Genomic DNA, 12,172 nt, shown 5'->3' with positions numbered 1-12,172 from the left:
ACACCTTTAGTTCCTTAATCGTGGGATGAACATTTTTCTAGAAGCTGTGGTTTTTCACGGGGTTAGAGGCTTGTTCCACCACTCAGTCCCATACAACATATAACACACACACACACACGCACGCATGCACGTGTGTGCACACCACCATGCACCCTTGTTCATGAATGGACTCCCTTATTCACAGAAGCTCTCCTGAGCACTTAGGATGGGTCAGGCACACCGCTATGTGTGGAGGTCCAGGAGTGCAGGAGGGACTGCCCTGCCGTTGAGGAGCTTGGACGCTGTGACCGGCAGAATAATGGTCCCCAGCGATGTGCCCCATCCTAGTCCTGGAACCTGTGACTTGGTACCTTCCACAGTCAAAGGACTGGGTACGTGTGGTTCAGTGAAGGATCCCGAGAGGGGGAGATTATCCTGGCCTACCCGGCGGCCCCCGTATAATCACAAGGTCTCTTCCCAAGGGGGGCAGGGGGAGCAGAATCCGTGAGAGTGACGGGAAGGGGCGGGGCTGCTGGCTTGGAGGAGGGAGGACAGGGTCACACACCAACCAATGCTGCAGTCCCTGCAGGCTGGAAAAGCAAGGAAACAGCTTCTCCCCCGGAGCTTCCACCAGGAACGCGGCCCTGCCAATACCTTGATTTTAGGACTTCCGACCTCCAGAACTGTAAGGTGATAAACATGTTGTTGAAAACACTAAGTTTGTGGTCATTTGTTACCACAGCAACAGGAAACTGAGAGAGTTCAGTGGGGAAGATGGTCAGGGAAGCAAGCAACTGTGTGGCGGAGAAGAGACATGACCCTGGATAGGGGGGTGTGGGATACAGCCCAGCAGAGGCCACCTCACTAGACAGGGGAGAGAAGGATGAGGAGACGGACGCCTTCCTGGAGGAAGCGGCATCTACAATGAGGTCTGAAGGTGGCTGGGAGTTCAGTGGGACAGACAGGAGAATGGGGGGCAGCCAGGGGACTGCACTCCAGGGAGAAGGAGTCCCCAGGCTCAGGACAGCCACGGTTCAAGTGCAGGAGGAGGGTGGGAGGAGACAAGAGAGGTGAGCAGGCTTTGTCTCCGGTGCTTTGTCAACTTTGCGGGAAGTCTGGACTTTAGCCTCAGGGCAAAGGAGAGCCTCAAGTGGCAGAGCAGTGACAGGATGACTTCTGTGCCTGCAATTCCCTCTGGCTGTTGTCTAGCCTAGAGATGGGCCGGGCCAGCTGACAGATGGGGACACAAGCTAAGTCAGCAGGCTGATATCACAACACAGGTGAGAAATGACAGTAGTCCAAAGGTGCTGGAGAAGGTTGGAGAGAGTGGATCGAGTTGAGAAGAGCAAGGAGAACCGGTGGGGGTGATTATATGTGAGGCTGAGGGTGGGGGACCAAGAGTGGCCCTCGGCTTCTGCCTGGGCCCTGACGGACACAGGGAACATAGGAGGGAAAATGGCTTGTGCTGGAGCAGAAGCTGTAAATTCCTTTTCAGTGGGACATGATAGCAGATGCTGAAGCTGGCTCACAGGAGACGCCAGGGGGGAGGCAGATTTGGGAGCAGTCAGGGTGGTGACAAATGGCCAATGTAAGCTCCACAAGAGGAGGGACTTTGGCTCATGGCCAGTATCCCCAGAGCCTGGACACCCAGTGGACACTCCATAAGCACCTGCTGAAGAGCGTGGAGTGCACAGACGAGTCCAGGGTAGGTGAACTTGAGGGATTGATGGAGCTGTTATTATTCATACAAGGCTTTTTAAAAGCCCACTGATCTTGGTGGCGATGAGGTCAAGGGCAGCAGCCTTGGAGAGAGAGATTTTGGCAGAGTGAGATGGAGGGGCGGAAGCAGACTCCATCAAGAAGAGAAAAGTAAGCCGTGGTGGAAGGGCTTTCTGGGGTCAAGACAGACCTTTTAGGCTGGGAGGGACTGGAACACGCTGCATTTTCACACTCACAAAATTTAATTGGGCAAAACTCTCGGCTCCGAGTCCTCCAATCTTGTCTATTGCTTTTGAGAGTCGAAGCTGGTTATAACCCCACTCCACTTCTGCACTTGCACAGCCTGGGAACCAGAGCTTCCTTAAAGAGGGCAGATGGCTGAATGGCACTAGCCAACCACCTGCCCTTGGGAAGACCTCACAGAGAGGGCAACATTAAAACAGCGTTTTGAAGGAGGCGCAGGAGTTTGTTAGATGAAGTGGGGGTGCTGAGAAATGCAACTCCATCCCAGTCTTAGGGATGAAGAAGCAGGAGGAAGGAGGGGAAGGGGTTGGTGGAAAGCACTTGGTTTTGGACCTGGGGAGCCGTGTGGTGAGACAGGGCCTCTGATGTTAGCTGGAGCTGAGTTCAAATTCCAGCATTGCCTCTTACTAGCTTGGTGGCCCTGGGCACTTGATTTGACTTCTTCAAGCTCCCGTGTCCTCAGTTGTAGAATGGGGTTATGGATGCCTGCTTGTTTGGGCTCAGGTGGGGAGAGACCAAGTGCCAGGATCACACCACACAGACCCCAGCTCCCAGAGATGCCCCCTTTCTGTGACAATGGGACCCAGGTCTTCTGATAAATATGGGACAAGCCTTCGAAACCCCCAAGGTTAAAAGAAAAAGTCATTGCAATGAGACCAGCTCAAACTGTAAGCCACACTGTTTATTTCCCTCTGTGGTGTGGAAACCACCATCCACCGGGACCTCTGACATTGGGTAGAGGTGTCTCCTTTGCCCCAGACGCAGCCCGCAGGGGTAACCTGCAGGGGCAGCTCTGCTCCTCAGGCTAGGGGGAGGTGGGGAGGGGGCCGCCATGGCTGTGCACCTGTGGATGCTGACTGGGGTGCCCCGGGCTGGCTTCAGCAGTCCCCGGAAGCCCCCCCAACCCTGGGAGGTGGGCAGGGCTGGAGTCAATACTGACTCCATTTTACAAATAAGGAAAATGAGCTTTTCCAGGGGCATTGGGGGGGGGGTATCGCCTGACTTAGAACAAGACTTCGGGGAGTCCTGGGGAGCTGGGCCTTAAATGCCATCTAGTTAATGCTTGAGTTTCCAGGAAAACTGAGGTCCATGGCACACAGCAGCAGATGACAAAGCACAGAGCTGGTCCTGGGCCCTGGAGACCTGAGGTCAGGCCACAGCCAGCTGTGTGGCCTCAGCACTTGGACTCCGTACTCTTTTCTGGAGAATTCTGGGCTCCTGAGATTAAAGATCGTCCCAAGGCCTGAGGGAGGACATTGAACTTGTCTGCCAACGAGGCCAGAGCTGCCTCCCCATGAGCAGAGAGAAATGCAGAGCTGCACGTGGGGACATTCCCAGCAGGGTGACAGGGCCCAGGATGCTGAGGGACACACACCCTTGACATCAACTAGCTCTTTTAGGAAAGAAGGCACCGAGGGAGCTGTGTGGGACAGACGTCACCGGGGAACGCTTCACTTGGGTGCCACAATGTGTGAGGATGGGGTGGGGGGATGGGCTGCCCCTAGGTTAACGCGGTGGGGGCGGGGAGAGGCTGGGGCCCCCAGGGGAAAGCCTGGCTTCCAAGCCCGCGGAGTGACCTCTACTCTGATGACTCCTTGGGCATATATGCCACACTGTCGTAGGCGGGGGGCGGAGAGGCTGCGGGGCTGGGGATGTTGAAGTCAGTGCTGAAGGCGTTGGGCAGGAAAATCCCAGGCTGCAAAGAAAAGAGAACCCCCGACAGTCGTGGAGGGCGCCGGCGCCTCCGGGCGGTGTTGCAACAGTGCCCCCCTGTGGGCATTCTGAGAACAGCGCCCTCGTAATGAATTCCGTCAGTGAATTGGCCGACTCATCTGTTCGACGAATATTTCAAAAATATTTACGGGGGGCCAACTATGACCCAGGCGTTGCGAGTACGGCAGTGAACAAAACAGAGAGAAGTCGCATTTCTCTAGGAGCTAAAGGTCTGGCGTTCTTTCTCCTTGGGCTGCCCCTGCCCTGGCTCCCTCTCGGGGGTTCAAGGGTTAAGGCGACCCCTCCGGGTTGGTTTCGCGCCCTGGCAGCACGCACTCCTCCGCACAAAGCCTTTCAGTGGCCTCACCTGCAGTTTGCAAAAAGCCACCTCCCGAGCAGCACTCACACCCTAGGGCCTGCATTTCTCGCCTGAGGCCGCCTTTACTGTCCCCCAATGCCCTCCTCCACCTCCTTTCGTCTTCGCTGTCCTCCAGATTTGGGGAAGCTAAGCTAATTTCCCCGAGTTGTGCTGCCCTTGGTGCCCCTGTCTGCGTCAAGGCCTGTGAACTCCTGGAGGGCCCCGCGCCTCCGGGCACAGCACCGCCCCGGGTCCCCTGCGCCCCGACCTCCCGACGCTCTGCCTCCAGGCTCACAGAGCAGCTGGCCCCTTGGTGCTGGCGCCCCCTGTGGCCGCGAGGAGAAGAGTTCCATCTTCCCCGAAGACTTCACGGGGTCCCCGATGCACGATGCAGGAGAGTGGGGGGCGCACGGGAGCGCAGTCCCTCGCAATCGCTAGCCCGAGGGAAGAAGCAAGAGGCTGGAAGAGGAGCCTTCCAGCCAACAGCCTTCCTCAGAGGCCGCGGTTGGGACCTCTGTGTGGACGTGGGGGGAGGGGGCGGGCGGTACTCACCGTGTTGGCTTGAGCGCGGGTGGCTTGGCACCCAAAGTGGGTGGCAATTACCGCGATGAAGAACTCGACGATGGTGAAGATGGTAAGCACGGCCAGATAGCCCCTGCCCACATCCTGGGGACACACCCGCAGTCAAGGCAAGCCCAGCGCCCCAGAGCCCAGGAGGAAAGGGCCGCCGAGGGACAGTAACTGGCCCGAGGTCACGCAGCCAGGCGTGGCAGTGCCCGTCCTGTGCCCTCCCCTTCCCTCTACTGGGCTGCCCTCCGTGGCCCCCGCCCCCGGGCCCGCTCTTGGAGTAGGTCAGGGGCTCAATATCCGCATGGGGTCTCTCAGGACTGGCAAGCCCTGGGCCTCCCCGCGCCGCACACTCCCGCCTTCCCCCACCTCCTGGATGTGGCTCTAACATGCTCTGAGTGTTCCCACTCCTGGGGGCGTCTGACAACACACCCAGTTAGTGACACCAAAATCCATGAGCAGAACGGCTGTCCCCGCAAAGGCCGCCATGGCACTGAGAAGGTTCGTCCCCAGGCTGCTCCGCACCTGCAGGAGGGCGAGAGACAGGAGGGAAAGGAGCGGAGGGAAGAGGCCAGGAGGAGAAAGGAGAAAGGAAGGGGGCAGCAGCTCTGCCTGCCATGGTGTCCGGTGGCCAGGGCACAGGGGCCACCCTGCCATGTGTGCGGTGTCCTTCCTGGCCCCTCTTCCTTCTCCCCTGGGGCCTCAGGGGCTGGCCCTGCAGCCTCCCTTACCTCTGTCATCTTGGAAGCTGCTGAGGGCGGGCAGACCTCCTCCGTGGCCTCTCTGGGCGCCGTCTGCCACAGGCTCCTGGCCCACCCGTACTGCGCCCACCCCCGCGCCAAGCACCTTGCAGGTGCAGCTGTCCCAAGGGCTGGAGTCGGGGAGGCCTTCTGCTGTGGACACTGAGGCCCAGCTGGGAGAGGTGATGGGGTCATTGCCGTGAGCTTCCGGGGGGGGGGTGGGCAGAGCAAGGTGCTACAGACCCTGGGGGGCACTGGTCAGGGGACAACGAGAGGCAGGTGTGGAGGGCCCTGAGGTGAAGGCAGGACAGACCCTCACAGGGAGGCCTAGGGCTTCAGGGCAAGGGCATCTCTGGGTTGTCCAGGCGACCACTCAGGGCTCACCCTCCAGTCGCAGCCAGAACCTAATGCTCTTTTGATCTAGTAGCAGGAACCTGTGGCTAAACAGCCCTGGCCTTAAATTGGAGACCACTCGTGGGGGGCTGGGACTGCAGGACCTTCTCAAGCTCAAAGATCCCTGACACTTATTTTTCTTTTCTTTTCTCTTTCTTTCTTTTTTTAATGACATTGAGGAAGTCATGGAGACCAGAGCCAACAAAGTACTATTGAATAGCTGCTTCGGCCAGGCATTGTCCCAGGTCCTGTGAGCTTGGGGACAAGTCAGGTCCCTGCACTCCTGGACTTTACGGCCTGGGGGTCCCCGAGTCCAATCCTGGTTATGATCCATTTTCCACCCAGTGCCCAGCATTGGTGAGCTCCCAAGAATGCAAGTAGGACAAGGAATCCCCCCTTCCATTCTCAGTGGTCTCCCTTAAACAGTGTCCCTTAAAATAAATCCCAAAGTGCCCTCTAGGTCCTGACTCCTCTCCCTCCCTTCCCCCTTTGAGCTGTGTCCTCCATCTCTGCCTCCTTCACCTCTTGTAATCTGCCTTGGCTCTTCTGTCCCCCTGCCCAGGCTCTTCCCCATGTTGTCTTCCTGCCTGGGAGGCTGGTCCCCAGGCTCTTCTGTGACTGTCTCCTTCTGAACAGTGAGCTCAGTGACATCTGTCCCGGGAACTCAAACTGTCCTTGCTGAGCAGAATGACTCTTCCCTTGTGGCACTTTTCCTGCTCTGTAACTACTTTGTTACTTGGTTTTGGGTGTCTTACCAGACACCAGAGTGTAGGCTCCAGGAGGGCAGGAACTTGACCTTCGCTGCTGTGTTCTCTGAGCTGGAGCGTGCTGGATGCGCTCCCATTCAAAGCCCCCATTGCCTCCCACTGCCCACAGAGGGGTCCGAGCCTCCACCACGTGGACCCAGTGCATCTCTCCACTTGCCTTCGCAGACCTCTGCCCTGGCCACATGGAGCCGCACATGGTTTCCTCAGCTCCCCTGCCCATGACCCCTCCCTGCCTTCTCGTGCTTGTCCCTCCGTATTTCTAAATCCAAGGTGCAGCTTAGCCATCTCCTCTTGCAAGAGACCTTTTTGATCTCTCCTTTCTCTGAATGACCATGAGCGCTTGGTCTGTGGACCCTCACTTTCTGCCCTGTGTTGCTAAGTGCATCTTGGTTCCTCCTGTCCCGTATCAGGGCTGTCTGGGTGTCTTCCGGCACTTGTCACTCAGCAGGCCCCCAGGAAATGTTTGTTGAATGAGTGAACGGACGGGAGAGGCAGAGTAGAGGGGAATCAGTCGTGGCCCTGGGTCCCCCATTCCGACTTACCAGGCAGCTGGTGTGGCTCTTCTCGGCTGCTACTGAGAGCGACCCAGAGATGACAAACTGTGTGAGGAAGAGGGGACCCTGGTGAGGCTTTGGCAGGGACACTGGGCAGGCCACGCCATGCCTGGGCTCTGTCGGGACCAGGGAGAGGGCAGCAGCCTCTTGGCTGTCACCTCCCCTGCCTCCTGGGATCTCTCTGTAAGGGTGTCCCCTGGTTACTAGGGGGTCCGCCTGGGGAACTGGGGCCATAGCCGGCAAGGTGCATGTGTTCAGTGACATCATTCACATGTCATGCAAATCTGGCTCTCTCTAAAGGGGGAATTGTTACAAAGTGTTAGTCACCGTTTGCTGCAGAATCAAGGGTTGGTAACCAGCTCCCACGTGCATTAGCTTTGGATGTCCTCAAACTCTGGGGTAGGTAGGGCCAGGACTGTGCTTTTTAGATGAATAAGCTGAGGCTGGAGATTGCCTAACTTGCCTAAGGGACTCCATGGTGAGACGCAGTGGCAGTGGGGCTGGGATTCAGACTCCACTGGTCTCACTCCCAAGCCTCTACTCTCCCGGGCCAGCTGGGAGACGCAGGCGCAGTCGGGGCTGTGTGAACCCTGGAGTGTTCTTTGATGTTGGAGATTTACCACTAACCATGTGCTCCCCGATTCTGCTGCGGGGGACTGTGGGGGGGGCTGACTAAGCTGGCTGGGGTATGGGTAGAGGAATGGACTGGGGGGCTTCAGAGCTGGTCAGACTCCTAGTGGACAGAGTTCTTGGGGGGCTGGGACCCACAAGGGCAGTTGAAGGGTTTTTGCAGGCTGCGGTTTGGATGCGGGGTGAATTTAGTATCCAGGTAATACAGGTGGTTACTGTCCTTTATCCCCGCCCTCATCCCCTGCATCCCATTCTTTTTGGGAGCCTTCTCTGTGGCAGGCTTTTTGCTGGGAGATTTTCCCAGGCAGGAGTGGTGTCTAGTTTAGGTTTATGATTAGGGTTTGCAATTAGGAGTTAGATTTAGACTCAGGCCCCTGCCTCGCTCGGATGGCTGTGGCCAAAAGAATGTAGGGGGGCGGGCGCAGAGGGGAGAGGTGAGCCCCAGATGGCCCCGGCACTCACGCAGGCTCCTCCCCAGAAGGGGACGCCGCCTTCGATGAAGAGCATCCCCACGTGGCCGCGGCGGACCATGAGCAGCACGCTGCCGAAGCCCAGGTGGATGAGGCCGATGAGGATCTGGACGGTCTGCGGGAACCCGCGCGGCTCAACCAGGCTGGCGGGCCGGCTCCACACCGCCCCCTGCCGGCCGCGGGGAGAGGGTGGCAGGGCCCTGCGCGCCCCCGCGAACTCCCCGCCCCTCGGAAATAAACTCGGATTCTGCTCTTTTGAAGAGACATCCTCATAGCAACCCTGAAAGACTGTTTTAAGAAGGAAAGCCAGCTCCCACATCCGCGAGACCACCCTCCCTTCCCCCTATTTCCATGTCTCTATGAGTCTGCATCTGCTTAGTGCTCTGACCCATGCTACCTGGTTTTCTTAGCTCTCATTTCAATGACACAGCAGTCCCTGCACTGGATGCCTCACATTCCACACCCCCCACCACCACCCCCCCTGGCCCCGGCCCCCTGCAGCCTGCAGTGAATGTCCCCTTGAGCAGCTTTCTTAGCTGAGCATCTATCACTGATCCATGCCAGCCAGCTGTGAGCTGCAGCTGCCTCCTGCCGAGCTGACATCTGGGCTGGATTTTCTTTTAGAGGTGGTTTACCCCACCGATCCTTTCCCAGAAGGAGGACGGTTTTCCCAAGGAAGGAGATATGTGTGCTTCTGGTAAATTCTGCCACATGTTTTTCACATGTTTTTTGGTAATGATTGAATTCTAGAACCGAGTGGGCACATTAGAGGCCCCCACATCCAACCTCTGCTTAACCCAGGAGCCCTTTCCAGCTCCTGACTTCTTAACAGGCCCCCTCAGTGGGGAGGTGCTCGCCACCGCTCAAGCCACGGTGGCCCGTGTCCGGGCAGTTGTGACCATAAATGGCTGGAATCGTTTTCTTGGGGTCACGTGGAAGATGCATGTCTTTCTAACATGAGTGCCAAGAAATTGGGTATTTATGGGCATGGCCACCTTGAATCTTCTCTCCCGTTCTCTCTTGAGCTGCACGTCTTTCACCTTTCCAGCTGCCGGCACCGCTCCCCTCTGCAGGCTCCTCTCCTGCTCCTGGACACCGCTGCGGGCCCTGCTCATGAAACACCGACTGCCTCTGCTCGCATGCCTGTCTACACTGAGCAGTATGTCCCTCCTTTAATCCTAACGTGATGAAGTAGGTATTATTCTGATTTGGAGACCAGGAAGCCAAGACTGAAGCAGAGATGTTCAGTAACTTGCCCGTGGTCTCCCAGCGATGAAGTGGCAGGCCAGCCATCTCTCGAGATGCTGTTCCTCTACTGGGTGACACCCCCAAACACCTATGGATAGTTTCCTCTTTCTGTGTTTTCCAGCAGTTTAAATGTGTCTTGTCAAATCCCTTTGGAGATCATGGGTTCCCTGGTCTGCTCTGATGGGGACCAACGACAGCATCTCTGTTCACTGTCTCTAGTCCCTTCATGCACCGTGGACGTGGTGCAGCCTTTAGCGTGGAATCTTGAATTCAACGTGTTCAAGCCAGAGCTGGATGCTGCAGAGCAGTGGGAGTGAGAGTGGAACTGTACAGTCAGGCCATCCTGGGGTACGCGATGCCACTTGGCACCTGTGTGGCCTTGGGCCTGACCAGCCTCTGTTTCCTAATCCGTCCAATGGGAACTGTGGTCCCTGTCTCACAAGGTGGTGATGAGATGGAAGGAGCCAGTGCGTGCACGTTCCATGGCGCTGTGCGTGTCCCTCTCGGGGGTTCCCAACGGATGACAGCTGTCGTCACCACCCTTATCACCATCACCATCACCACGGCCTCAGTTATGTCTACATCTTCCATTTGGAGGAACTGGGGCCAAGGGACAAACTGAAGACACTATATATGTATGTATGAGGATGAATATGTCTGTCTGTCTGTCTACCTGTCTATTTGATATTTTCTTCCCGCCTAGAAACCAGTATCTCAGCCATCTGAGATTGGCAAAGACCTCATGGGACATCTTTCACGGACCCACAGGAGCTGGCCTCTGCCCACTCCTCCAACTTCATCTCACCTCCCTCCTTCCTTTGCTAATTACATTCCAGCCGTGTCAACCTTCCACTTCGTCCTTGAACAAGCCACACTCACTCCCACCTCAAGGCCTTTGCACCAGCTGTTCCTCCACCTGCTGAGCCCTTCCCCTTACTTCTATCTACCCTTGGCTTCAGCATCCAGGTTTTAGCCTAAATGTCACCTCCCCACAGAGACCTGTCTGTCCTCCGTTGCTAGTGTTGTCCTTCCCACATCCATCATGTTCAGCCTCATTACCCTGTTTGGGGTCATCCCAGTCCTTTGTTTGCCGGCGTGCTCTCTGCAGGCCCCACGGGGGATGGGTCTGTATGGTACACAGCTGAATGCTCAAGGGCTCACTAAGCTTTGAGGGACCGCCTGCCCCTCTCCGAGGTGTGCGTGAATGCTCCCGTGCTGGGGCAACCCTCCCTGCCCAGCACCTCTGCACACACGCATGCCTCAGGTGGTCTGGGGGTGCTGCTCTTACCCCTAAAGCTTTGGGCTCTCCGGTCAGGAATGTCTCCATGGGCCGCAGGTCGGGCAGCTGGGTGGTCCTTGGCGTCTGCGCCCCCAGCGGCGGCTCCTCAAACTGCAGGACCCCGGGAGGCTGGCACCTGGAGGTGGGCAGGATGGCCGGAGGTGGGTGGAGGCCACTGGCGTTGCTGGGCGGGAGGACGACAAACACCCCGTTGCTGGCGGGAGCTGCGGACATGGTGCTCGGAGGGCCTGGAAGACAAAGGCTCAGAAGCTGCTGCTGCGGTTTACACATTTGCATGGGGCCTTTCAGTTTATAAACAACATGCCCTTGTAGCCCTGTTCCCTGCAGTCCCTGAGGATGGCACCACAATCTCTCATTGGGGGAGCTTCTCTCCAAGAAGTGAAGGTTGTCCTAGATCAAGGGCCTTAGGTGAGGCAAGGCCAAGACTTGAGTTCCCATCTCTGACCACAGAAGCCCCGCTCTTTTTTGTTTGTTTGATTCTGCAACTTTTTTTTTTATTATGTTATGTTAATCACCATACATTACATCATTAGTTTTTGATGTAGTGTTGCATGATGCCTTGTTTGCGTATGACACCCAGTGCTCCATGCAGAACGTGCCCTCTTTAATACCCATCACCGGGCTCACCCATCCCCCTCCCCCCCTCCCCTCTAGAACCCTCAGTTTGTTTTTCAGAGTCCATCATCTCTCATGGTTCCTCTCCCCCTCCGATTTCCCCCCCTTCATTCTTCCCCTTCTGCTATCTTCTTCTTCTTCTTCTTTTTTTTTTTTTAACATATATTGCATTATTTGTTTCAGAGGTACAGATCTGAGATTCAACAGTCTTGCACAATTCACAGTGCTCACCATAGCACATACCCTCCCCAATGTCTATCTCCCAGCCACCCCATCCCTCCCACCCCCCTCCACTCCAGCAACCCTTAGTTTGTTTCCTGAGATTAAGAATTCTTCATATCAGTGAGGTCATATGATACATGTGTTTCTCTGATTGACTTATTTAGCTCAGCATAATACCCTCCAGTTCCATCCACGTTGTTACAAATGGCAAGATCTCATTCCTTTTGATGGCTACATAATATTCCATTGTATATATATACCACATCTTCTTTATCCATTCATCTGTCGATGGACATCTTGGCTCTTTCCACAGTTTAGAAGCCCCGCTCTTAATCTCTGTGCTGTATTACATGGAAAGGACCTTTAGGAGGAGCATGTACTTAAACAGCCTCCTTTCTCCAGAGAGTGCAGGTGACTCGCCCAAGAACACACAGCTAGTGCGAGGCAGAGCCGAGGCAGCACAACCCTCTTTACCCGTAGGTTGGGACTCACCTGCCATTTCCCGTCCCTCAGCCCAGGCTGAGGAGATGTGTCAGTGATGCCCCTGGGTCACTTCTGGCCGTGGAGGCTTTCTCTTTGGCCACCCAAGCACTTGCTATTAATGCAGCTGAGAAATGCGTGGATTATGGGAGCATTGTGTGTGGCTGGCCCGAG

General features: G+C 56.4%; 1 protein-coding gene across 1 annotated transcript; it reads right to left on the bottom strand.

The window, feature by feature from the left end:
* Nucleotides 1-3,520: 3,520 nt before the first annotated feature.
* LOC118015619 (membrane-spanning 4-domains subfamily A member 15) lies at nt 3,521-10,894 on the bottom strand. The gene is made up of 6 exons (XM_035012360.1): nt 10,670-10,894; nt 8,126-8,248; nt 7,022-7,078; nt 5,012-5,104; nt 4,565-4,678; nt 3,521-3,637 (listed from the first exon to the last, which is right to left on the bottom strand). Exons 1-6 carry the CDS (start codon nt 10,892-10,894, stop codon nt 3,521-3,523), a joined length of 729 nt encoding a protein of 242 aa, XP_034868251.1.
* Nucleotides 10,895-12,172: the final 1,278 nt, after the last annotated feature.

The sequence above is a fragment of the Mirounga leonina genome, unplaced genomic scaffold, assembly GCF_011800145.1.
Source record: "Mirounga leonina isolate KUSES-001 unplaced genomic scaffold, KU_Mleo_1.0 Mir_166, whole genome shotgun sequence".
Classification (NCBI taxonomy): Eukaryota; Metazoa; Chordata; class Mammalia; order Carnivora; family Phocidae; genus Mirounga; species Mirounga leonina.
This window is presented reverse-complemented; position numbering and strand designations above follow the sequence as displayed.